Below are 23384 nucleotides of genomic sequence, written 5' to 3'. Positions count from 1 at the left end.
TTCTGAATAGTTTTCTATCTTCCTACTCTATATCCCTCTCTATATTCCCATTGTGCACTGTAACCCAAGCTGGCCTAAGGAGGATGTAGACTTTGAGCTGACACAAAACAATTTCCCGTTCATTTGAGTGGAGATTCATGGCATCTCCTCCAGGTAATCCTCCGCTGACCAGGACATCATGTCTTGTTGGCTTCACATGCAGGAAGCAAAAACCGATCATCTTAGAACCTGGCTATGAATCAATACCGCTGGAGCAGTCACGACAAAAGTTTTAACAAAACAAAAACATTATAAGCTCTGAAGTGGCAGTATATAAAGGATATATATATATATATATATATATATATATATATATATATAGATAAATAGATAGATAGATAGATAGATAGATAGATATAGAGAGAATATATTTAGGAAAATGCTTAATTTGTTTCTTGCCAACTGTTATATGAAAGGAAGATTATACAAAAAGCTACAGCCAGCAGCCAGGTAGGTTAGCTTAGCATTAAGACTGGAAACAGATGGAGAATATCTCGCCTTGGTAAAGTATCAAAATTCACCCAGCACCACCTCTGAAGCTTACTAACTGACATGTCATATATCTCAGGTCCCTAAATGCTAACATCAGCATACTGAAACGCTGACATTACACAGGTCTAATGCCCTCCAAATAGTTTTTTACATATTTCAGTCTGCATCAAAGTGATAGACTGACCGACCAACATCACTGGCGCAACGCCACTACTAGGACTAACAACAAGCTCAAACCATGTTGTACACATAACAAAGCTGAGTAATCAAGTAACATGTCATCCATCTGTAAGGACACATCTAAATTGCACTTCAGACAGCAGACTCACAACCAAAATTATTCACCTCTTGAGAGGTATTTTTTTACATATTAACAATACAGAGGTACCGCCAGTAGCTCAGCCCATAGGGACTCGGTTTGGGAGCCAGAGGGTCGCCAAATATGGAGTGTGGAGAGGTGCCAGTTTGCCTCCTGGGGCTCCTATCCATTGGCAGCCCCTTTGTTCTGACATCTCTCCATTTAATGCATGTGTAGGTCCCGTTTGTGCTTGTGTGTGTATTTCAGGCCTGTGTATATATGACAAATGCGTGAAAAACTGAATTCCCCCTTGGGATTTAATAAGTTATCAATGTTGTCATCACTACCACCTTGCACTGTGGAATACTTTTGCTGGTACTGTGTTTGCATACTGTAATATTTCACTGGACATAGCATGGAATTCATATACTATGGGTTTCATACTGAGGTTTTAGACATTAAAAAATCTTGCATACTGTTTTAGCGTACTAAACAGCATGTTCATATGATTTTACAGAACTGCTTTTAAAATCTGATGTTCTTACACTTTTTCAACAGATTAAAAATACAAATAAAATTTGTTAATTAGTAAGCCTTAGAGGTGCTGATAGGCGCCCCCCCCCCCCCCCCCCCCATCAAAAAAATTGCAATTTTCTAAATTTCAAACTATTTCTGGAACACAAGGCAAAGTCACTGAGTTAAATTATTGTATATAGGAGGCCATATTGTTGTGTTGACTTGTAATCCTTCAGAGATATGGCAAAAATAAATGTCTTGTCACATAGGAGCTTTGTGGTGGCCTGTTGGTTAGGACGCATACCACCAACTGTGATTGCAAAGTCACCAATTCAACCCCTCTTCAATTTTAGTATCAGTCAACATGGCCAAAGAAATCATTGGTTGACAGACAGGAAAATGTATTTTAGTACACCCACTTCACTGCACCTGAGTGTATTTGTGGTCAGGGCTGTCACTTGTCAAGTAGCAGACAGCATGAAATTGGCTGTAAATGCTTGAAATAGTCACTGAAATTTGAATAAAAGGATAAAAGCATGTCAGTGTGTCTTATATCTCTGCCATAATTTAGCGTTGAGATCTCCTTGTGAAGATACGTGGATGTGTCTGTCGGGACCATGTTAATGTTTTCTCAAATATCACCTCTGTTTGTGCTACATAATGCTATGCACTGCTGTTTATGGCAGTGATTCTGTTTAGCAGCAGTGGCTTACAAATTTAATAATAACAAACTAAAACTGATTAATATAACTGCTCTCTTCGCTGTGTGTTTTATTGAATTAAATAAGCGAGTTTACACAACATCATTATGGACCTCTGAATGAGGCCCCCTGTGAAAGACACTGCTTTAAGAGAGTAAACTACTGTCTGCAGCACACCAACAGGAAAAGAGAGTATAGATCTAATTCATGAGTGTTAGCATGACAAGAATTAACACACACTGAAGCACATCCCCTGCACAAGGCAGCCTTAAGTTTCTTTAAAAAGATTTAATGGACTGAGAGAACAACATACTTTTAACTGGGGAAAGTGTGTTTTTCATTTAGCAACCTACAATCAACTTTGTCAAGCTGCACATTCCTGGTCCCGTCTCCACAGTAACAGCACTCAAGCAAAGACTATTTGGAATCATGTGCCACTTTGCAGTCCCACTTTTATCTCAGACATATAGGCACTGAATAAAAAAAGGGACAGAGGACAGCAGTTCTCACTTTTAGCAGACTATACTCCATGCCAAAAGCCCGACCATAAACATTTTCTCATTGTTGTCAAGAAAGTGTTTAACTGAAGGACAGTGGGAAAAAGAAGTGAAGGATTTTTTGTGTGTAAATGGAAAACACACTAACAGGACTTTGTCATTATGCATCAAACAGTTTCATTTGCTTTCACAAAGAACGCATTTACAGCAGAGGCTGCAAACAGCTTCAAGTGAAAGGGCAATGCATATATTATCCAACTAGAAAGGGCGATGCATACATTATACAATCAGCATCTGTGTCTCATCTAGACTGAACACTCTCTGCTATGGTCACCTTGTACACAAGATAATTTCACTTCAAGCTGGGACAAAACTTGCTTTGAATACATTTTCAAAGTTGTGTCTAACTTCATACAATCACCTCCACTGCAGCACAGCCTTGAGTTGCTCTTTACTTTCAAATGGAGGTGCACAGATTGGTTCTTTAGCAGATATTCACAAAAGGATTGGAGATATGGACTGTATATCTGCATACCTAATGTCTATGTACAGGGCTGTCCGTTAGCAAGAATCTGGTGCTATGATACTGTAAGCAAGGCAATATATTCCAGTTTTGTAAAATCTAATTTAAGGAAATCTATCAATGCTAGCGGTTCCCCCTTTATGAATCTACCTGTGGAAGAGTCAAATGACTGAAGACAGATTGCAACACTGAAGGATCCAGCTGTCTGGGTTTAATCACAACAGAAAATGAATCACTGTCATGAATCTTTGCATGTAAAGTATTAATTAAAAGTATGGATATTTTCTTTCACTCCTATTCATGTGTACCGAAAATTCAATGTCTACAATGTCTAACTTGACGGCAGCATACCCTTACTCTTCCTTTGTCTAAAATCAAGCACTGCCCATCATACCCCTACCCCTCCTGCCATTCAACAAATTTCCTATTACTGTGCCAGGGCTAATCTAATAGCAGTGTTTGTCTACAGACATTCTTAACTGAGTCTTGTGGCTCGCTTGTCCAAAAGCAAAGCCCATGACATCACTATACAACGTCCTTCAATTCAAATCCTCAAGACATTTTTATCTAACATTCCTCCATCCTGCAGCCTGAGATGGAGTCCTTCAACGGTTTTTGTATACCTAAAAAAGGCCTCCTGTGAAGGCGTTTCTCTTCCTTTCCCTTTGACTTAGCCGTACTTCTGCAAGTGTCTGCTGTTGCTTTTGATCAATAAGGGCTCAGCGTCTTGATTTGCACAATCTCCCTTAGTCATCCCAGCATAAAGAAATAAAAGGACGGTTACTCATTGATAATAAAAAAAACTTGACTTGCTTTGCATCTGTTGGTTGTTGCCTGATGTCTGAAGGTGTGTCAGGGTGAGCGTGAGTCAGGTATACTTAGAGGAGTGGAGACTTGCTTAGGTTCATCATGCTAAGAGCTGTTTTATTGCCAGTCTGTCTCAAGTAGGATTGGTAGCTGTTGGCTGTTTGTATATATCTTTGTTTCTTTTAAATGTTTCCACTGATCTGACCTTTTACATGTGCAAGAATGACATCATAGTTGGGCTTTGCGCACAGAGATACAATCCTCACAACTGTCTTCCCTACTAACCCACATACAGTATGCAGTGCTCTTTTGGATTACACTGCAGCCATTCTGTCCTCTGAGAGTGTGTGTCCAGCCTGAGAGTGCTAGCATCTTTTAAAATTGTTTCCCATGGTTTCGGAGCACTGGCTGTGAAGCCTTTCTGAAGGGGAAATTACATCGGCCATTTGCCACACTTGCCTCTTCAAAATCGGCATGAGCCCTTGAAAATCCATATCGGTTGACCTCCAGGGCCCAAACATGTTAAGCTGTAGCCCGTCACTTGGCATACAAGCCCTCACAAGTAAAGTGCATGCTTCCTCCCCGGCACAAAATGGAGAAGGAGGTGGAGAAACACAGTACACTGGTGGGCGGTGAAGGGACTCCAACATCTTGCATACATATTTCTGGTTCAGTAAACTAGGGCTAAAAGCTAAAGCAGTGCTTATATTCAACAGCAAAATCCTGATTTGTTTCAGCTGAATCTCCAAGTTGGTTAACATGTTAAACATAAGAACTTGGGAAGCTTTCAGTGTTGCAAAGTTCAGTTTTGTTGCTCTGAGTCTTTTTGTTCCCTGTCAGTCAAAAATCACTCGACTATGTACAAATTTTCTGATTACAGAGAGGAATGGTAAATTTGGTCTACGGCATGGGAAAGAGCCCGGAAAGGCGTCTTGATAAGAGTACGTTTAAATTAAGATGGCACCGAGCCAGTGACCACGGAGCTTTTAATAACACAGAGAATGCCTGGGCAAACAGTTGCCATGGGCTCCCCAAGCAGCCCGACAGACTCCGTATCTGGAGAAGAAACTTGCATAAAAGGGGTTCTTTTACTTGAAATTGATGTAAATGAGAACATGATGGCATTCAATAAACAGCAATCACAGACACCACTTTTAAATTTAATCACTACGTCTCGCAAAATAATAACTTGTTTGTTCCTTGTGTGGTTTGGGAACGCCAGTCAAGTGGGTAGCGAGCCTGTTTGGCTGTCCTAAAATACAACCTTTGTTCAGATTTGTTAGATAGACCTACTGGAGAATCACTCACTGTCTTCTTGTATCAACCACCACAGAGTGCAGTGTTTTCCACAGCAGCACTTTGTTGCCCACAAAGTAGTATTGTTGTTACTGGGTTATTGTGGATGCCACTGTAAGAGGGATGGCTCAGAGAATAGTGATTTATACTGTGGTGATAGAGCAAACAAAACACTACAACACAGATAAAACCATGCAACAGGCTGATGTATGCTTAACAAACACAACTGCTTGAGTTTAGAATTACAACAGTCGAGAAAAACAGCAAAATACTTGGATAGTTTTCCTTCACTCCTTCCCACGCTAAAAAATAAATTCCATGACTGAAGGTGTGCAACGCCTGGCATTTTGGCACAAGCCACTTTTTCATTTGTTTTTTTTAATTTTAAACCATCTTAAACATCCTGGTTAAGATTCACAACATGCAGCTGCAGCACTGAATATATAGCAGGGAGTGTACCCATGCTTATATTTTCCTTCTGGAAGCAAAATATTCTAAATGCATATGGTAGCCTTACAACCACACCCTTCATCTAGTGAAATCATAGGAGGGGCATTACCACCTTGGCTGTATTTAGTTGTCTACTGACCCCAGATGTAATCCATAATAACAGGACCCAACCCAGGACAATCCTATCATTGCACCTCCTGATAATCACTTAATATAGGCCTCTGGGATTAAGTCCAAGATCAGACCAAGCTCTCTTAGTCTGTACCCTATACAGGATTTTCAGTTAGACACGGAGTAGCCGCTGGCCTGCCTGTGGCCCCATCAAGACTAATACTGTAGCACTGCAGTCCACCTTAAATCTATACTATTACTTGCAAAACTCAACTTCCATTACAGTCAGTTTACTACATACACAGGAAGACACTGAACAACAACACCATTGAACAGCCCTTATAATTATTGCATGAAATCATTTACAGTCACCAGTTCAAGCTTGTAGCATGTCTGCTCATAACGCAAAATCTTATTACAAATCAGATTCCAATGACTACCACAGAAACAATCACAGGCACACCAAAGCTGACACGCAGCCCTGGAGGACAGATCCTTCATAAAGCCTTGTCTCTTTATGCTAAATTTACCAGGCAGAAGAGAGTATTTCCCAACAGGTTCACTGAGGCGACTTCCTGTCAACTTATTGAATAATTCACATACATCTGATTCTTAACAAACTAAAAATATAAACCACTTCTACAACAGTAAAAGTCAGCGGCACACTAATAAACTGCATTCCCAGCTTTCTTATGTAGATAAGAACCTTTGAGGTTACATGTGCCAAGAGAAATCAATGTATTATGCATTAAGTTTCACTGCCTCATTTAGACATTAAATATGTATCATGCAGAGAGAAATTTAATTTCAAATAGGGGAGAAAAAAAAGTCACATTAAGCCTCACGAGAATGCGGTTACCAAGTTTTAAAAGGAGGGCAGAGAGCCAAGTCCAAAACATCCAAATCAGGTGATTGCTGGGTTTTGGGAAGGAACTCCTGGAATTCCAGACTGCTTATTTTGAGCTAATTTGAGTCAGCTGTTAAAATCATTCTGGGCAGCTGAGCAAGTATTAACATATTTTCTGCAACATTATAAGAAACCCACATGCAAATCCAGCCTTCATATGCTGTTACAAAAACCCATTTATTTCTAAAATGCTATTAAAGGGACAGTTCACCCCAAATTCAAATATACATATCTTTCCTCTTACCTGTAGTGCTATTTATTAATCTAGATTGTTTTGGTGTGAGTTGCTGAGTGTTAAAGATATTGGCGGTAAAGATGTCTGCCTTCTTTCCAATATAATGGAGCTATATGGCACTCTGCTTGTGGTGCTCAAAGCGCCAAAAAAAAAAAATGCATTTAAAAACTCGAAAGCAACATTTCTTCCCAGAAAACATGACCTGGTTACTCAAGGTTATCCACAGACCTTGTTGTGAGCAGTTTCATGTAGGAACTCGTTTCTTTGTATACTACACCATATTACTTCACAGAAGGAAGCGTGGCTGACTCTTGGAGGCTCGTGATGGCTATAGATATAAACATTAATGGCGTCCTCATTAGATGAGTTGTAAAGTTAGCTAGCCAAGTAGTGCTAGGTGAGCTAACAGTAGATGCACGTTTCCTTCTGTGCGGTGATACGGTTCGCAAGTGTTGTTCTGTAGAAAGAAAATAGTTCCTACATGAAACTGCTTACAATAAGGTCTGTGGATTATCTAGGGTAGTGGTTTCCAACTGATGGGTCACAGCCTAAAAGTGGGTCGCGGGTACATTCTGAATTGACCGCAAGTGACTTGCTGATGTATCAACTTTGTAGAAAACTCACTTCTTTTTTTTTTTTTTTTTAAATACAGTGAATTTCCAGCAAGGAGCTTTTATTTTGAAGTGCCGTTTCCTGCTGTAGAGTGGGTGAATAACGAACAGCTTCTTAACAGAGACAACAAACTAGCTTGAGACATGGCCAAACGCAAGTATGAGGCTGAACCACTGATCTAGAGTAACCGCATCATGATTTCTGGAAAGAGAAGTTGTTGAGTTTTTCATGGGGTTTTTTCTCGCCACTTTGAGCACCACAAACCGAGTGACATCTAGTTCTATTATATTGGAGAGAAGGCAGACATCTCTACGGTCAATATCTCCGACACTCAGCACCTCTTACCAAAATGATCTAGCACCACTGCTATGAGTAAAATGTGTACTTTTGATTTTGGGGTGAACTGTCCCTTTATAGTATTTTTTACCTAAGGTCCAACAAATGTGACTGTTTTCCAAATGGATAATATAAAACACAGTGTGTGTTTATACAGCAACTGAGGAAGGATGAGGGGAAATCACTCAGAATCTTCTAAATAACACAGCAACTTCTCAGGAATGTCCACACAGGTCTGACAGACAGCTGCTCCATCTGTTCATGCCGTCAATTCTCCCAAACAGGAAAAATGACTGGAATCAGGAACCTCTCTCGTCTCCTGGAAGACTCCCTTACCTCATTGTTCCACACAGTGACATGGACTGAATCAACTCTGGCTGCATAAAACTTTCCTTATGCAAATTATTTCAAGCTGATACATCCCTGTTTCAGAAATAAACACAAGATTCGAACAGTTCTGTAAAAACACAGAGAAAAGAGACTCACCAGTTTCCTCATCGATGGTAAATATCCCCAGGCCGGATCCATCTCGTATGGAGTATCGAATCTCTCCATCTCGGTCTTTGTCTTCATCTTCAGCTGATACTGTCATCACCGAGGTCCCGACAAGTGCATCCTCTTTTATAAATCCCTTTTCCACAAACGATCGGAACAAAGGCCTGTAGAGATTCTCGTTGACATCCACTACGTCCACCTCAATGAAACAGGTTGACGACAAGGACATGGGCTTCCCTTTGTCTTTAGCTTTTGCCGTCAGGTTGTACACCTGTTTGGTCTCGTAATCAAGATTCTGCACGATCCGCACAGCACCGCTGAGTTTGTCTACCTCAAAATTCCCGTCTCCATTATCAATTAGGCTGTAGCGTACCTGACTGGAAGGTCCAATATCGGGATCGTGAGCCTCCAGCCACATTATCACAGTACCGATAGGAAGGTCTTCTCTCACCTTCACGCGATAGTTAGGGGGGACAAATTTAGGTGGATTATCATTCACATCTTCCAAGGTGATTTTAAGCGGCACTGTGGACACTAGCTGAGGCTCGTTCGCTGCCTGGTCACGTGCGGCGATCTTCAAGACATAAACTGGATGGAGCTCACGATCCAGCGGCTTTGTCACAGTCACCACGCCAGTCTCCTCATTGATCGCAAAATGATCTGTGCCTCCCAAAATTGAATACTTGACAACTCCGTTATTTCCTTGATCCCTGTCTGTCGAATCCACCTGGATGATTTCCGTGCCGACAGGTATATTCTCACTTATTTCAACTGAATACGAATCTTGCAAAAACTGAGGGCTGTTATCATTGGCGTCTAGGATCTTAACACCTAAGAGGCGTGATGAGGATTTCTGCGGTATGCCAAGGTCATAAACGGTAATGTTGAGAGTGTACTGGTCTGTTGTTTCCCTGTCGAGAGGAGAATAAACCAAAAGCCAGCCGGTTTCCATATCTACTATGAAGCGGCTCTCTGTGTCCCCTCCTGAAATAACATACACTAGTTTACCATTAAAGCCACTATCTGAGTCTGTGGCGCTTAAATGGACGATCCGTGCCCCGACAGGCAGGTCCTCTTTAACTTCAATAACACTGGGGAATGACTCCGCAAACTGAGGAGCGTACCGATTGACCGAGTGAAAGTCCATAAAGTTGTCATCCGGCTCAGTTTGCGTGTGGATTTTGCTGCCCTGAAGCAGTTTTTCAGCCAACATGGTAGCGACACCAGTTTCAACACATTTTAACTGGACAGGCTTGCGTGCCGTGATGACAGTTATGTTCATGACCATTGGCCGAGTCTCGTGTTCCCCGTCCGTTGCGATGACTTGTAAACTGTGAAAGGACACTTTAGCCGCCTCTCCCTCACTCAGCGTGTGCTTCAGTGAAAGCACACCAGAGTTTGGGTTAAGTTCAAACAGATCAAGATCATTCCCAGCTTTAATATGGTACCGCACTAGCTGCAGCTCATCAGCATCTATGGCAGACACGGTTGTTATCTGCTCTCCCTCGCCGTGATCTCTTGGCACAGTCACTTCACAGTCTACATTTTCAAACAGGGGCTTATTGTCATTCAGGTTATTTAATGTTATGGTGACTGAGGCCTCCACCTCTCTCCGGTAAGGTGATCCCCAATCTGACGCCCTGACTTTGAGATTATAAATCCTTGGCATGAGCTCATAATCCAGGACCTCTGAGGTACTGATGACACCGGAGAAGTAGTCAATGACAAATGGTTGAGGGCTCATGTTGGTAATGCTGTAGGTCACATAACCATTCTCGCCTCTGTCTAGATCAGTGGCTTTAACCGTTACCACACTGGTCCCTATGGGTACATTCTCATCAACACTGGCCTTGTAGGATGTCTGCTGAAACTCAGGTGCGTTGTTATTCACATCAATCACATCAACAATCACTTTTGTTGCTGCTTTTCTGTCACTGGTGATCACGTCTAGCTCAAACCGGGGTGCAAAATCAGCATTGATTGGTCCTGCAGTGCTGATTAAACCAGTATCTGGATTGATGGTAAACCTGTTCTTGTCAGATTTGTGTCTGAAGGCATACTTTAGCTGTGGATACTTTGGCACGGCTGTTACCATAGTGACAGGTGTAAGAAGAGGGGCAAATTCACTCAGATTGACTCTGTAAACGGCCTTTTCAAATATAGGAGGGCCCACTTTGAACTGTGCAGAAGTGACATGTACCAATTTAGCAGATGAAAATTGAGGGGGGCTGCCTTTGTCCTTCGCCTGTAAAGTGAGGTTGTATCCAAAAGGCTGGCTCTCCCAGTCCACATCTTTGACTGCTTTTATCTTATACTCCTTGCTCCCGGGGCTGCTTCTCACAGCCTTGAACTGCTGAAGAGGATCGCCAGCCACAATACTCAGTGATGCGATCTCTCCATTTGGTCCCTGGTCACTGTCCTCCACTGTCACAATAGCATAGGTGGGATCATGGTCTGCATCTGAGGGGGCCAAGGTCACGGCAGTAATTACAGGTGCATTCTCATTGGCCTGCTCCACCCTCACTGTGAGTTTGGCCATGCTACTGAAGCCACTGCTGCCGTACAGCTTCATCCCCCTGTCCACTGCGAGGATCTCCAACTCATACAGCTTGGTCTCGGAGTAGTCAAGTTTGCCAGTGAGTGTCACTACACCGCTTGTCGGATGAACCGCAAACATGTCCGTCCACTCCCTGAAACTATAGTAATACTCTCCGTTCGTACCGATATCTGCATCCGTCGCCGTGACCTTGGCCACGCTCGTGCGTATGGCCGTGTTCTCCGGCAGAGAAATGCTATAGGACGTTGGCGAGAAGAGAGGCCTCAGATCATTGGTGTCCAGTACCTGCACCTTAACTCTGGTGCGACACTCAAAGTTAGTGTTCCTCTCTGATGCTTTAACAGTCAGCACGTAGTGGTCTTTCACCTCCCGGTTCAGAATGGCAGTGCTGCCTCCTTTGGTCCTTATTCGCAAAAAACTGAAATCTCCCAGCAGGTAGTCCTCTGCTTTGAATAAGTTCTCATTATCTCCAGAGATGATTTTGTACCGTATCTCCCAGGTTGGGTCTGTGATATAGATCCCCATCTTGGTGTGACTCTCTAAGTAAGTCTTAGCAGCAGAGTTCTCGTATATGGTGGCATTGTAAACAGAGTGGGTGAATTGCATGGAGGCGGCCCTCACCATCCTTTGGTTCTCTGTGCAGCCACAGAGGAGCTGCAGGAGCAGCACAAGCAGTGAAACCAAGTGCTTCCCCATTATCGTACCGTGTCCTTCACAGAACCACCTGGGGAAAAAAACAAAATATAACAGGTTAGTGCAAAAAACTCACTGTAATTACAACTAATAAAATACAAAAAATAGCAAATGACAACATCATATCCTCATTTTCTACTATCACGGACATCAGGACAGTTTAAATACTGAAAATCATTCCTTTCTTCACTGTGCACACTCCCAGACTCCTCTAAATGTCATGACAAGTGATGGCCAGGCTGATAAATAGCTAAATAGGCTCCATGTGAAAAAAGATAAGCAAGAGCAGTCGGTCAAGTGACAAGATCTACGTCTGAACTGATCCCACGTCTGCACGGTGCCAGATGCCAAATATGTGCACTTCATATCAGAGAAACCTAATTTACGCGACGCTTGGTGAGCTCTGGCGACAAGAACAAATGTAAATCTTCAATTTCAATGTTGATGCAAAATAATTTTCAGTGTAGGGCTGCACATTTAATACTGCCTTTAATAATCCTGTGCAGAACTGCATAAGAATTAACATTTCAGCTCACCCACTAAGGAGTTAAACATTTGCACAAGCTGCAACAACTATGTAATACAATAACTTACAATGATACTGGACTTTTCTGCCAGTAAGACCGGCAATTAGAAACCCTGCCGCTGTAAATCAAACAAAAAGGCTGATCCTTTTCCATCTCATGGAGCTCCAAAGACTGAGGAGATGTGCATGAAACGGATTTAAAATTGCAGATTCATTCGTTTACAGCCGCTTTACAACGTCTCGGGCTGCGTGGGAGTCCGTACAAAGACAAATAAAAGCAAGACGCTGCTGTGTCTGCAGGAGTGTATAATAAAAACCTACATTATTTACTTTTGGCGTGTCAAAACGACCTGAGCAGGGTTTAGTTATTAATGCTTTATGAGGGGTTAATAAGTGACAGAGAGTCTTGACTAAAAATACCTTAAATGTGAAGCTATAGCCTGCAGGTACAAAAGAACCATCTGCTTGGGGGCGACCATTGTAAAAAATTCCAACTACAGCCAAAACTTCTACTTTATAAGAGATTAAATACATTCCTTAAAGATTTCGCATTTGCTATACTATGTTTCTCTGCAACCTTTTAACTAATGAGCTATTTATATTAATAAAAATAAAAAATCTTAAAAGGAAAATAACTTAGATGCCTTCCGACTGTTTCATTTCAAACCCCATCCCCCAACTAAAGCCATTCACTTCACGAGACGATGGCAGCCGAGCGCTGAGCACAGATTTGCCTGATAAAAAACACTCTGCACTTTCCCAACACCGCGCAAAACAACACAGAAACTACTATCAGGGTGAATTCAAACAACAGAATTATTTGTTTAAATCAAAAACGACACTAAACCAGTAGTTTTCATGAGGCTAAACTTCCCCCAAAGAGGCAGAGAGAGCAGCGGCGGCTGGTTTCTTTCACAGCCCCGCAGCTCACAATAGCAGACCTAACCTATCTCAACTTTTTCACTCGTTACACAGATGCCGAAGCTAAGCGCCAAAAGAAGCGGGAGCACAACAGAGTATAAAAACAACCATTCACGTACCTCTTCTATTATTAATCTCGTATATTTGGAGGTTTTGCATGTAGTTTATGTAGTCCAAATCTCGGCATGGTAATACGTGGACTTGTCTCCTCTCCGTTACTCCATCTACCACCAGCACTCTCCACTCACTGCTTCCCTTTCTCTCCCACACTGGAGCTGCCCGGTATCTCTCCGCGCTGCGCACGTCCGGATCTACTTTACCGGCTGGCAGCAGGATAAAACCCAGGACCAAGACCAGGGCAGCATACTTTGATCTACTGTCCCTTATATTATATTTATCTAAACAAAGATTATTTAAAAAGGGCAAAAAGATGCGCACAAATAAATTAGGTTAATCTCAATCTGGTTGCGACCACTTCACATCACCTATGGCCCCAAAGGTAGCATTGTATTCATGAGAAGCATCCTTTCATAAAACTTCCAAACCCTGGACATCCATTTATGAGAGCACTTTGATTAGTATTTGATTTTTTTTTCTCAAATGCTCATTGTGACCTTTTGTGAGACGTTATTTAGTAATCTAGGACTCCCTGGTGTCACATTTTCCTCCATATAGGCTATGAATTCTAGTCCCATTTAACCCTTCCTGTCATTACTATAAGCCAAATTAAAGTGACCTACAACAAAGTTCTCATATGACACGCGAGATACTCTTACAAAGGGTAAAACCTCGACCTCCCCAAACGGGACTAACCTTAATCCAATATTCACCACTTGAAGCTGCAGCCCAAACCACTTATGTGCCGTGACAAGGCTTTTTCGTGGAAAAAAAACAAGGTGAGTTCAGTGTGACCTCAAGCAGCTGGAAAGCAAACAAACACTATAAAGACTGTGTCAATTAGACAATAATTTATGCTGGCTGTGCTGCAGAATGACCCGTGGATTCACATCATAATTTAGTTGTCAGCATTTAAAAAAAAAAAATAACTGGTGGAAAAAAACTATTTTGCAAATAAAATCGCAGTTCAGGGCATCTCTGATGATGATAAATGGGCTCATAATACGTGCAGATTCAAAGTTCCTCGCGCGTGTGGGATGCAATTTAGATGTTTTAACATCACTTGTGCAGATTATCTTCCTTGTCATTATTCTTAGCCGTGTTATTGCCTTTTAATAGGGCTGGCTTAGGGCTGGGAGTGTAGTGTCCAGCAGTGCGTCCCAGGGTCTGTATTTTGGCATTAGAAGCAGGGTGACTGATGGTGGAGGTACACTCGCCATGAAGGCGCTGATCCCATCAACCCCCCTCCTCACACAGCCATGCTGCCTGCTTCCCAGACCAAACGCTGCACTCCAATCCCAGGCACTCAGGAGTGTGGCTGCTATGCGATTGATGGCGCTGTCTCACTGCTCTTGCCCGGACTGCAGTGATCCAGCTGGTGCGCCTGCAGAAAGCCTGTGCTGCATGCAGCTAGACAACTTGTCAACTTGTACTGCTGCTGCTTGTGTGAGCGCGCGCGCGCGTGTGTGTGTGTGTGTGCTTTTGTGTGCGCGCGGTGCGTTTGAGTGCCCCTAAGCGTGCGTATTTGCGCATTTGGTTATTTGGCACAAGTCAGACAGAAACTCACTTTTCTTTAACACCCATAAAAAAATACGTTTCGAGTTGAGCATAAAAGTTTAAAGAGCCGTTTCTACGAGCTGATGTGCTCTGGTTTTTACTCAGAGCTACTCACCAGACCAGCTGGATGATCGCCGGCTCCAAACTTCACTTCACAAAAATCCCGGCAGTTTTTGGTAAATATTTTTTCGCGAGCATCTCTCGCACGAGGGTAGGCTTCTGTCTGTGAGAATCCGCCACCTTGTTCTCTTCTTCAGTCCCTCACAGTTTGCAGAGCCCTCTGTTCCGATCCGCGCACAGCAGTCATCACACTTGGTGGCTTGGTACAGTAGAGCTATAGGCTACCGTGTGCTCCGCTCTTCTCCTCCACCACAGCTCAGGTGGAGTTGCATACTGTTGCTGCCTTCAGGTGATATCGGAAATATCGTAACCCTATTAGGAGCGCGCAAGAGGACAAAGACACAGGGAAGAAATGGCAAAGTGGTGGCTGTCTTGCCCTCAGCCCTCCCGTATGGTGAAGTGACAGAGCTGCTGAGGGTGCCAGGAGAAAGGAAGTCACATGAAGGACTGATGGAGAGTGATGGCTTTGATTTTTAGCCTTTATATTTTGGCTGTCTGCAAATCTTATTAGCCAATTTGCCAGGCACATAAATGCCACTTAGTCTAATAAACGAATCAAAACATGAACTGTATGTCTGATATATATTTTATTCTTAAGCATTGCATGCTTTGATGCATTTCTAAATGCATCTATGTTTAATTTGTGGATAATTTTCTACATCAAAAGCACTTTAAAGTCATTTGGAAAAACCCCAAAGTTTGACAGTATCAGATCTCCCTGAAGGCATCCAGGATTTTACACCTTCAGCTCTGACGTCACAGATGCCACTCTCATTCCCTGCATGCACAGCTCAGTGTGTGTTGCCTGCAGTTTAGCCTTGTTTATCCTCTCCAAAAATCAAAGCACCCAACCTCGCATGCATTTTTTATTTTGTTTATGGCTTTCTCAATTCAGCTCAGGTTATGGATTGTGGGGTTTTTTGTGCCCTTTAAGAAACCGCCGTGTAGTTTTATTAGTGATCAGCGAGCGCGCTTGAGCATCAGAGAAGCAAATGTCTTCATTCAGCTCCTCGAAAACATGTGGTTAACAACCACACTCGACACCGTGCTGTGAAGTGGCTGCCAAAAAATGCCAGAGCAGAAAGGGGGGCTGGGGATTGGGGGGCTGTTGGATCCGGCAGTCCAGCGTGAGAATCTCTGCCTAATGTCCATTCAGCACTGGCTCATTAAAGTCACATTTGCCCACAGGCTGAGTAAACGAATGAGACCTATGGGTTTGGTGTGTGTGCATGTGTGTGTGAGAGAAGGAGGGAGGGAAGGGAGGAGGGAGAAAGATTGAGCTTGTGTGTCAGAGAGCAAGTGTGTAATGTTTCATCTCTCGCTCCTCTCTTGGTCTCCCCTCTATCTCGCTCCCACTTTTGTCCTAGACGATGTAAGGTATCTGAAACAGCCTTTCTCTTCTCTCCGCTGCCTCTCCTCTGATCTGCCTGTAAAGCTTTAATTGAATTCAGGTCAGGTGATGCCCAGGGCTGGTTCCTCTGCTTTGATCTCACCAAGTGTTTGCAGTCCTGACTGCTGGGGGTCAAGTCCTGGTGCCTTATAGACCCTATATGTATGGGGAGGCTGTATAGTGTTTGCAGTGGGGAGCACCTCCAGCCCCTTAAAGCAACTACAAGAAACTTATTTCATCTGACGTAAGACTGGAGAGAATCATGCATTTGGTCATTTGTGTGCATGTATGAGTGTAGGCTATGTGTGTGTCTGTCCAAAGTGAATCTCACATTCTACTGGACCAATCACTCCAATATTTTGTGTGCACATTTATGACTGCATGTTCAAGGACCTCTTAGGGTTGTTTCCCAGTTGCTGAGAAACCTGTTTTGTGATTTGTTGATTGTTTACTGCTAACTCCTCTTATGCTGGGTTCAGACTACAAGATTATAACCGTCCTACAGCGTCGGCTTTGATCGGGAACAACCAGTGTCATGTGTAATAACCGATCATTTTATTCCATGTAGTGCGTCATAGTAGACGAGGTGATTCATAGACATAGTAGGTGTCTGGGACACCTCACAACGCCCCAACAGAAAGTCTGGCATGTTGATTTGTCTTTGTCTACCATGACTCTTTGCATCACAGCTGTCACTTTGTTCCAATAGGAACACAGAGCGATCTGCTGCCGTGGGCAACAGTACGGCAACAACACCCCAACTACTTTGATATTTCCTCAAGGGACTCAAGGGATTTCCTCAATCCAGACCCAAATCTAGAAAGATTTAGGGTCTGGCTATGAGTAATGCAAATGGCAAAACTCGAGGGGCGGCACCAAGCATGCATTTGAAAATATCACTGCACGCAATTGGATGACACTACGACCAATCAGAACAGTACACAGGGTGACGTATCCAGGGCGCTACCAGTGGAGCTAACTGGTAGATTAGACTCTTGCCGTATCTGGTCGGCAAAACAGCAAAAACGTCCTTCTTGCAAAGGAAAGACTCGAGCAATGTCTTCTGTTCCTCTTTTACAGAAAAAGCCAAGTCTAACTCGTTCATTGTAGCAGCCAAAGCCGTTTCAAACAACTGGTGTTCATCCATAGCCATCTTGCAGTGTTTACTGACTGATTCCGGACTTCGTCGTCGCAGTGAAGTCTATATATCAGATACAACGATGTGATTGGTGCTCCGGATTTCCAGGGTAACCATGACATGGAAAAAAGGAAAATGCTGGCGGGAAATAGCAGACACTCTTAAGCAACTCGGTGAGTACTGCTATTAGCATCAAAGATCCTTCTTTAGAGAAAGATTGGGTAGACAAACATACCATAAAATTCACAAATAGCGGCAGAGCCTTTACTTACCACAAGTACAGAGGATACCAGCTTTATTTGAAATAAACAACATTAGACACAGCCCTTTATCTCTCATTCCATTGGTATTTTTCTATTCTTTAAATTCTTAATCCGCTCCCATTTGCCCTGTTACGCCATCACGTCAAACTCAATACTTCCTGTATCCATTTGAAAATAAAAGCCCCTTATCATTGCAGTGGAGAGAATCCCTTTATTTTCTAAAAAGGCTTTTATTCTGAAAGATTTGCAGGAACTTGTTGTGGAGAATTCAGTGAATTGCATGCTTTTCATGCAGTACTTCAAATGTACCTACTGCCATGTCAGTTTTTACATTACTACAAAAACAGTTCGGCTGGGACCTGAACACCCAAAGTAACAGAATTAATATAATAGTAATGAAAACAGGACAAGAACAATCTGATGACATTGCACACGTCGCAAAAGACAACTAGTGATGGTTGATCGTGGACCAGTGTATAGTCTGTCATGTCTGTCTGCCAAGTCATGGCAAGATTTAATGACTCAATAATCACCTAATCTGACATAGTGACTGTCAGGATGGACAAGCATATCATGTAGTCTGAAGCTGGCATTAACCAGACAGTGCAGGCCACAGGTCATCAGTAAATGCACAGTGCTAAAGGTGTTTCCGGAAGTCGTCTTGGCTAAAAACAAGACGTCTGACTGTCTGTTGCAGACCACACTTTGGCTTTCATTGTGGCTAAAAAACTGACATCCATTGAAAAGTTTGGTTTCATTTTGAACTGGAGCATCGGCAAATGAATTCCATACCTGACATGGTGTGATCCACCAAAGCTAGGCAAGATACAAGATGATGCAAAAACAAATAAAGTTTCTGTTACCTTTGCAGCCATTTTGACTGTATCAAGCTGGGAGAGATAATATACTGTATTGGGCTTATCTGAGCAGTATAAATTATTTAGAGTGACCGTGATAAGCTCTGGCAGCAGCTGATCAGGCATACATCTACTGAGTGCAGTTTTCTAGTTCCGTGTTGATTTTGGAGCCCCCTATGGACAAAAAGGGTAGTGTTTCCCTGAAAAATCTTCATCTGGCTAGCACTTGCATCTGTTTTGGAAACGAGTGACAGGAATATGCAACTAATTTTTAATACTGTTCTACTTCTTTAAGCACAGCTGTTGGCAGGATGATTAGCAATGAGGTAGCCTAATGTATCATGTTGTGGCTATGTAACACTGATAACTAGTGGTGGATGAAGTACCAAAAAAGTCATACATGACTAAAAGATATCTGACCATAAAATGACTTTGGTAAATGTTTAAGTCACCTTTTAGAATATTATTTTAGTAAAAGTCTTAAAGTATCTGACATTTACTGTGTCTAAGTTATAATATTACATGTACTTTAGTATTAAAAGTAAAAGTGCAACTAAATGTTGTCAATAAAAATGCAAGTGGTCAGAATTTAAAGGACCATGAAGTTTATTTCCTCCAAACATGAACATCAGCTTAAAACTTGGAGCGTACATTACACTTGAAGGAAACTTCAGCTCAAAGGATTTAAAGAAAACCTTGAGTATTCAGGGCTGACACACAGCAGGGGAGCAGCCACTGCACAGTTACATGTCACAAATCTTTGTCTCCTTTGAATCATCTACGGTGGGAAGCCATTTTCTGCTTCTGTCATGAAGTCGGTCTCATCATCGAGTGACATGTCGTCGCTAACATATAGCATCTAATCTGACATGCAGCCTGGGCTTGACTGGAAAACCAAACTTTGAGAGTACTTGTGTGCACTTGCTCTTTTGTGATAAATCTGTGATATAACTTGCAAGCTGGGATCACTGATTCATCAAAGTGTTTGGTTTTAACGAAGTAACAAAACTGCTGTGGGGTATTGCAGTGGAGTTACAGTGAACGTTGACCGAAATATAAAAACTGTAGTAACGCAGATACTCCCAAAAGAATACTTAATTGTGACAAAGCATTATTATTGTCTAGCTTTTCTTTTATTCTTTGCTAACCCTGCTCCAATACTAGCCATAACCACAAAATATAACATCAGAAATAAAATTCTCTAAAGAAAAATGTCGTCCTGCTTCCTTTTAACTGTGAAACCTTGCCTGGGAAAATGTAAACACAGGCTCTGTCAGCCTGCGTGCCATAAATCATATCATCTAATTTTGCGGGGAATGGTACCCAGGGACAGGCATTAAGAATTAATCCGTAGAAATAGCCAATTTTCTCACTGATGGTCCGGTTTGCTCATGTAAGTCATATAAAGTCATCAGTATTAAAATGAGACTGTTTCAAACTGTGAAAAACTCCAGTCGATGCTTTAATTATTAGTTAAATTAACTTAATGGAGAAAACGTTAACTTGAAATCAGGAGGCACAGGGGAACAACATCCAGGAGATTTTTTATAGGAGACCAGTATTCTTTTTTTATGTCACTCTGACTGCATATCATGTGATAAATTGATGACTGACTCATCAGTTATGTCTCCTGTGCCGCCCAAACTGGTGTGAAAGACACTCCAGTCTTGAGTCTAAAAGCCTCATTATAAGAGAGGCTACACTATGCGGCATGCTTCCTCTCATGTAACACACTGCAGGCTCAATTCCCTCTTAAAATCATACTAATCCGCTACAGATTGTCCTCGTGTTGTTGAGAGATGTTAGCAGCGGGCACGGACTGCCGTGCTGAGTGAGTTACTTCTCCTTTCCACCCATGACTAATGTCTTAAGCTGTAGGTTCCCCTGCAACTTGAAACTGGAGAGAGATCAGGGAAAGATACAGATGATTTGTAGCGCGCCTGCAGCAATAGAGCACCCAGGTATCTGTTTCTCCCACCAACCAATCTGTGTAGAATCTGAGTCCTGAGGCAGAGCTTAACTGTAAAAGAGATTAGAATAATTCAATATCCACCCTGCTGTAGTGTCCTCCAGTAAAGACACTGACCCTCCCGGAGCTGGTGCCACTATTCTTCAGATGAGCCACTGTGCAGAAAGGAGTACATTATCACAAAATGAGCTACAGTACTACCCACAGAACTGATCTTTTGGCTTCAAAATTAAGCACACAATGTACCTGGCACTAAGTTTGTGGAGTTTTGGGTTTTTTTTAGAAACGAACATGAGAAATTTATGTGAAATAATAATAAACAATTGACATTGCCCCTGCAGCTGGAGACAAACTGCTGTGCTCTAAAAATAAAGTCTTCATGCCGCCTCAAGCAAAGCAGGAGATTATCTAAGCAAAGCCCCTTGGTTGTAGAAGCTTCCGTAATTACCTAAAAAAAATGACAAGAATACACTGAGCTATATCTGGAGCAACCTGTTTGGAGAGTTAACATTACTGCATTATTTAGTTGGTCGTGTTACTTTGCAAGAGCATGCGAGTGAAAAATAAAATGCGTGAAATAGATTAGAGCACTTCTTTCTGCATGCAAGGTTATCATGGAAACCTGTACCGTGTCCTGGGGGAAATCAATAGCCCCCTTCCTTCCCGGTTTATACACTCTACATTTGACTCACACTGGGTTGCATTTCGAAGCTCTTTGTTATTCACTGGTTCATAAGCAAAATAAGATGGCTGTCCTCGGAGACGTCCCCAGATGGATCACAGTAGTGCATTCAAAATGTACTGTAAACAGACTGTTCGCCTTATTAGCCATGAGAACAAAGTCCATCTCGTCATCCAAGAGGGGAAGGGCGCCGAACATGATTCTATACTGTATATTTTGTACATTTTGGATTCATTCTACACTATACTCTCTAACACTTGCACATAATATTTATTCATGTATTAATAGCCTATGAAAAGGAACATCGATATTTGGGGGAATATGCTTATCCACTTTGCTGTGGAGCGTTAGATGAGAAGATTGATACCACTCTCTTGCGTAATAGCTGTATCAGTCTTCTCATCTAACCTACACGTGTTTGTGCATTTCCCAGAAAAATGTGCCATACTGGGAAATACTTATTTGTTCTTTGTTAGGATAAAACAAACAGGTAGCCTATAGCATGTTCACTTGTGAGGTTTTGGAGGTGCTAGAGAGCAGATAGCTTAGCCTATTTACCTTTGAACAGAGCCAGGCTAGCTGTTCACCTGTGTGTCTTTATGCTAAGATAAGCTAACTGACTATAGCATCTTCTTTAACAAACAGTTTAAATGTATGATGAATATGTAGCTGGGGTTAGAGGCTTGTTAACTTAGCTTAGCATGCTAATTGAAAACAGGGGTAAACAGCTGGCCTGGCCTGGCTCTGTCCAAAGCTAACAAAACCTGCCTACCTGCACCTGTAAAGCTTAACTGACACTTTATACATTTTTTTTAGTCCTTAAAAAATGCTGACGGTAAAAATGACAATTTGTGTTGATTGGTGAGTTTAAGAGGTGCTAGTAGCAGATTTTGTTACCTTTGGACAGAGTCAGGCTAGCTCTTTATCCCTGTTTCCAGTCTTTATCCTAAGCTAAGCTAACAAACTGCTTCATATTTAAAGGTCTAGTGTGTGAGATTTAGGGGAATTTAGTGGCATCTAGTGGTGAGGACTGCACATTGCAACCAGCTGAAACTTTTCACGGTTAAACTTCCTTCAGATTTCTTTGTTCAGGAGGTTTTTATCAATAGCCGAATTATCTGTAGAGGTCTCCTCCTCTCCAAAACAAATGGACAAGGTGATTAAAATCGGTAAAAACACTGAATAAAGTAGTTTCACTTTACAAATCAGTGTTTCTCCTACCCTGTTCAGCACCTTGCAGATGGGCTGCTAGTAATGTGTGCTCATATTTTTTTCTGATCCAGATGTTCAGGAGGTTTTTACCAATTATTTGCAGAGGTCTCAAACAATACATGGTGATCTCTAAGGACAAGGGCCAGCTCCCATTGGAGACATAAACAAATTATTCTCAGGTAATGAAACCACCATTCTAATTTTCTGGTAATTTAACATAAAGAAAACAATATATTCCATTTCTGCCCACATGTCACCCTAAAGCCTACACAATGGACCTTTAAACAGACAAACATGAGAGTGGTATTGATCTTCGTACTATTCCATAAAGCCTATCAGAGGAGTATTTTATTTGATCTTGTTTAATCATGTGGCTCATGCATTGAAACATGTGTTTGTTCACTGTGTGTCAAATCACCTTCCCTCCTCTCCTCCAGAGACTCTGGACTCTGGAGTGCTGATTGACTTGCTGGTAGAGTAGGTGGCTTGGGGAGATAATATCTCTGAAGAGTGTGTGCTCAACATACAGTATCATGACTGCTTACCATATGCAGTGCAGCCTATCTGTGCAATGTCATTCCAAGCCAAAAGCTTGACTGAGGCAGAATACATTGTTGTGATTTAGGATAAAGTAATTTAATCTGCTTTCGCATGCAGACCGACTCTCTGAGTCTGCAACATATATGTTACTGTCACACATACGCTGCTTGCCAACATGCAGAATCTGGTTACATTTTTTCTGAAGCACACCTCTTTCAGCTTTCTCTCTGAGAGGCCAGCTCTTTGATGTGACGTAACGTGTAAAGGCGATGGGGGATAAACAACAAATTGAACACAACACTGACTGATATTTTTGATGTACTGTATTCCAGCAGTCATTTTTGTCCTTACTAAATCCTAATCCCACTGAAATTGTGTCGGGATTATACACAAAAGGCGCATTTTGGACATGGATTTGCATGGATGGATTAGTAAAGCCTTGTAATGGAGGCTCGTGCTTGTAGAGAAACCTCCATCCTCTTGTTGTTGCACATTAAAACGACGCGGTGCTCCACTTCATGTGAACA

At 42.1% G+C, this 23384-nt stretch overlaps 1 protein-coding gene across 9 annotated transcripts in view; it reads right to left on the bottom strand.

The window, feature by feature from the left end:
* The window catches only part of fat1a (FAT atypical cadherin 1a), an 89079-nt gene extending 74043 nt beyond the window's left edge, over positions 1 to 15036 (bottom strand). For 8 of the 9 annotated variants that reach the window (XR_007448428.1, XM_049566916.1, XM_049566852.1 and 5 more), the window contains exons 1-2: positions 13132 to 13272; positions 8307 to 11596 (exon numbers count right to left, since the gene is read on the bottom strand). Coding sequence is in view for 8 of the 9 variants with exons in the window: in XM_049566916.1 (XP_049422873.1) it covers positions 8307 to 11568 (3262 nt within the window). In the remaining variant the exon portion in view is untranslated. Of the gene's footprint in view, positions 1 to 8306; positions 11597 to 13131; positions 13273 to 14801 lie in introns of those variants that run through there. The other variant, XM_049566863.1, reaches the window with a different exon arrangement.
* Positions 15037 to 23384: the final 8348 nt, after the last annotated feature.

The sequence above is a fragment of the Epinephelus fuscoguttatus genome, linkage group LG3, assembly GCF_011397635.1.
Source record: "Epinephelus fuscoguttatus linkage group LG3, E.fuscoguttatus.final_Chr_v1".
NCBI classification, from domain to species: Eukaryota; Metazoa; Chordata; class Actinopteri; order Perciformes; family Serranidae; genus Epinephelus; species Epinephelus fuscoguttatus.
Note: the sequence above shows the minus strand (reverse complement) of the source record. Positions and strands in the feature narration are given on the sequence as shown.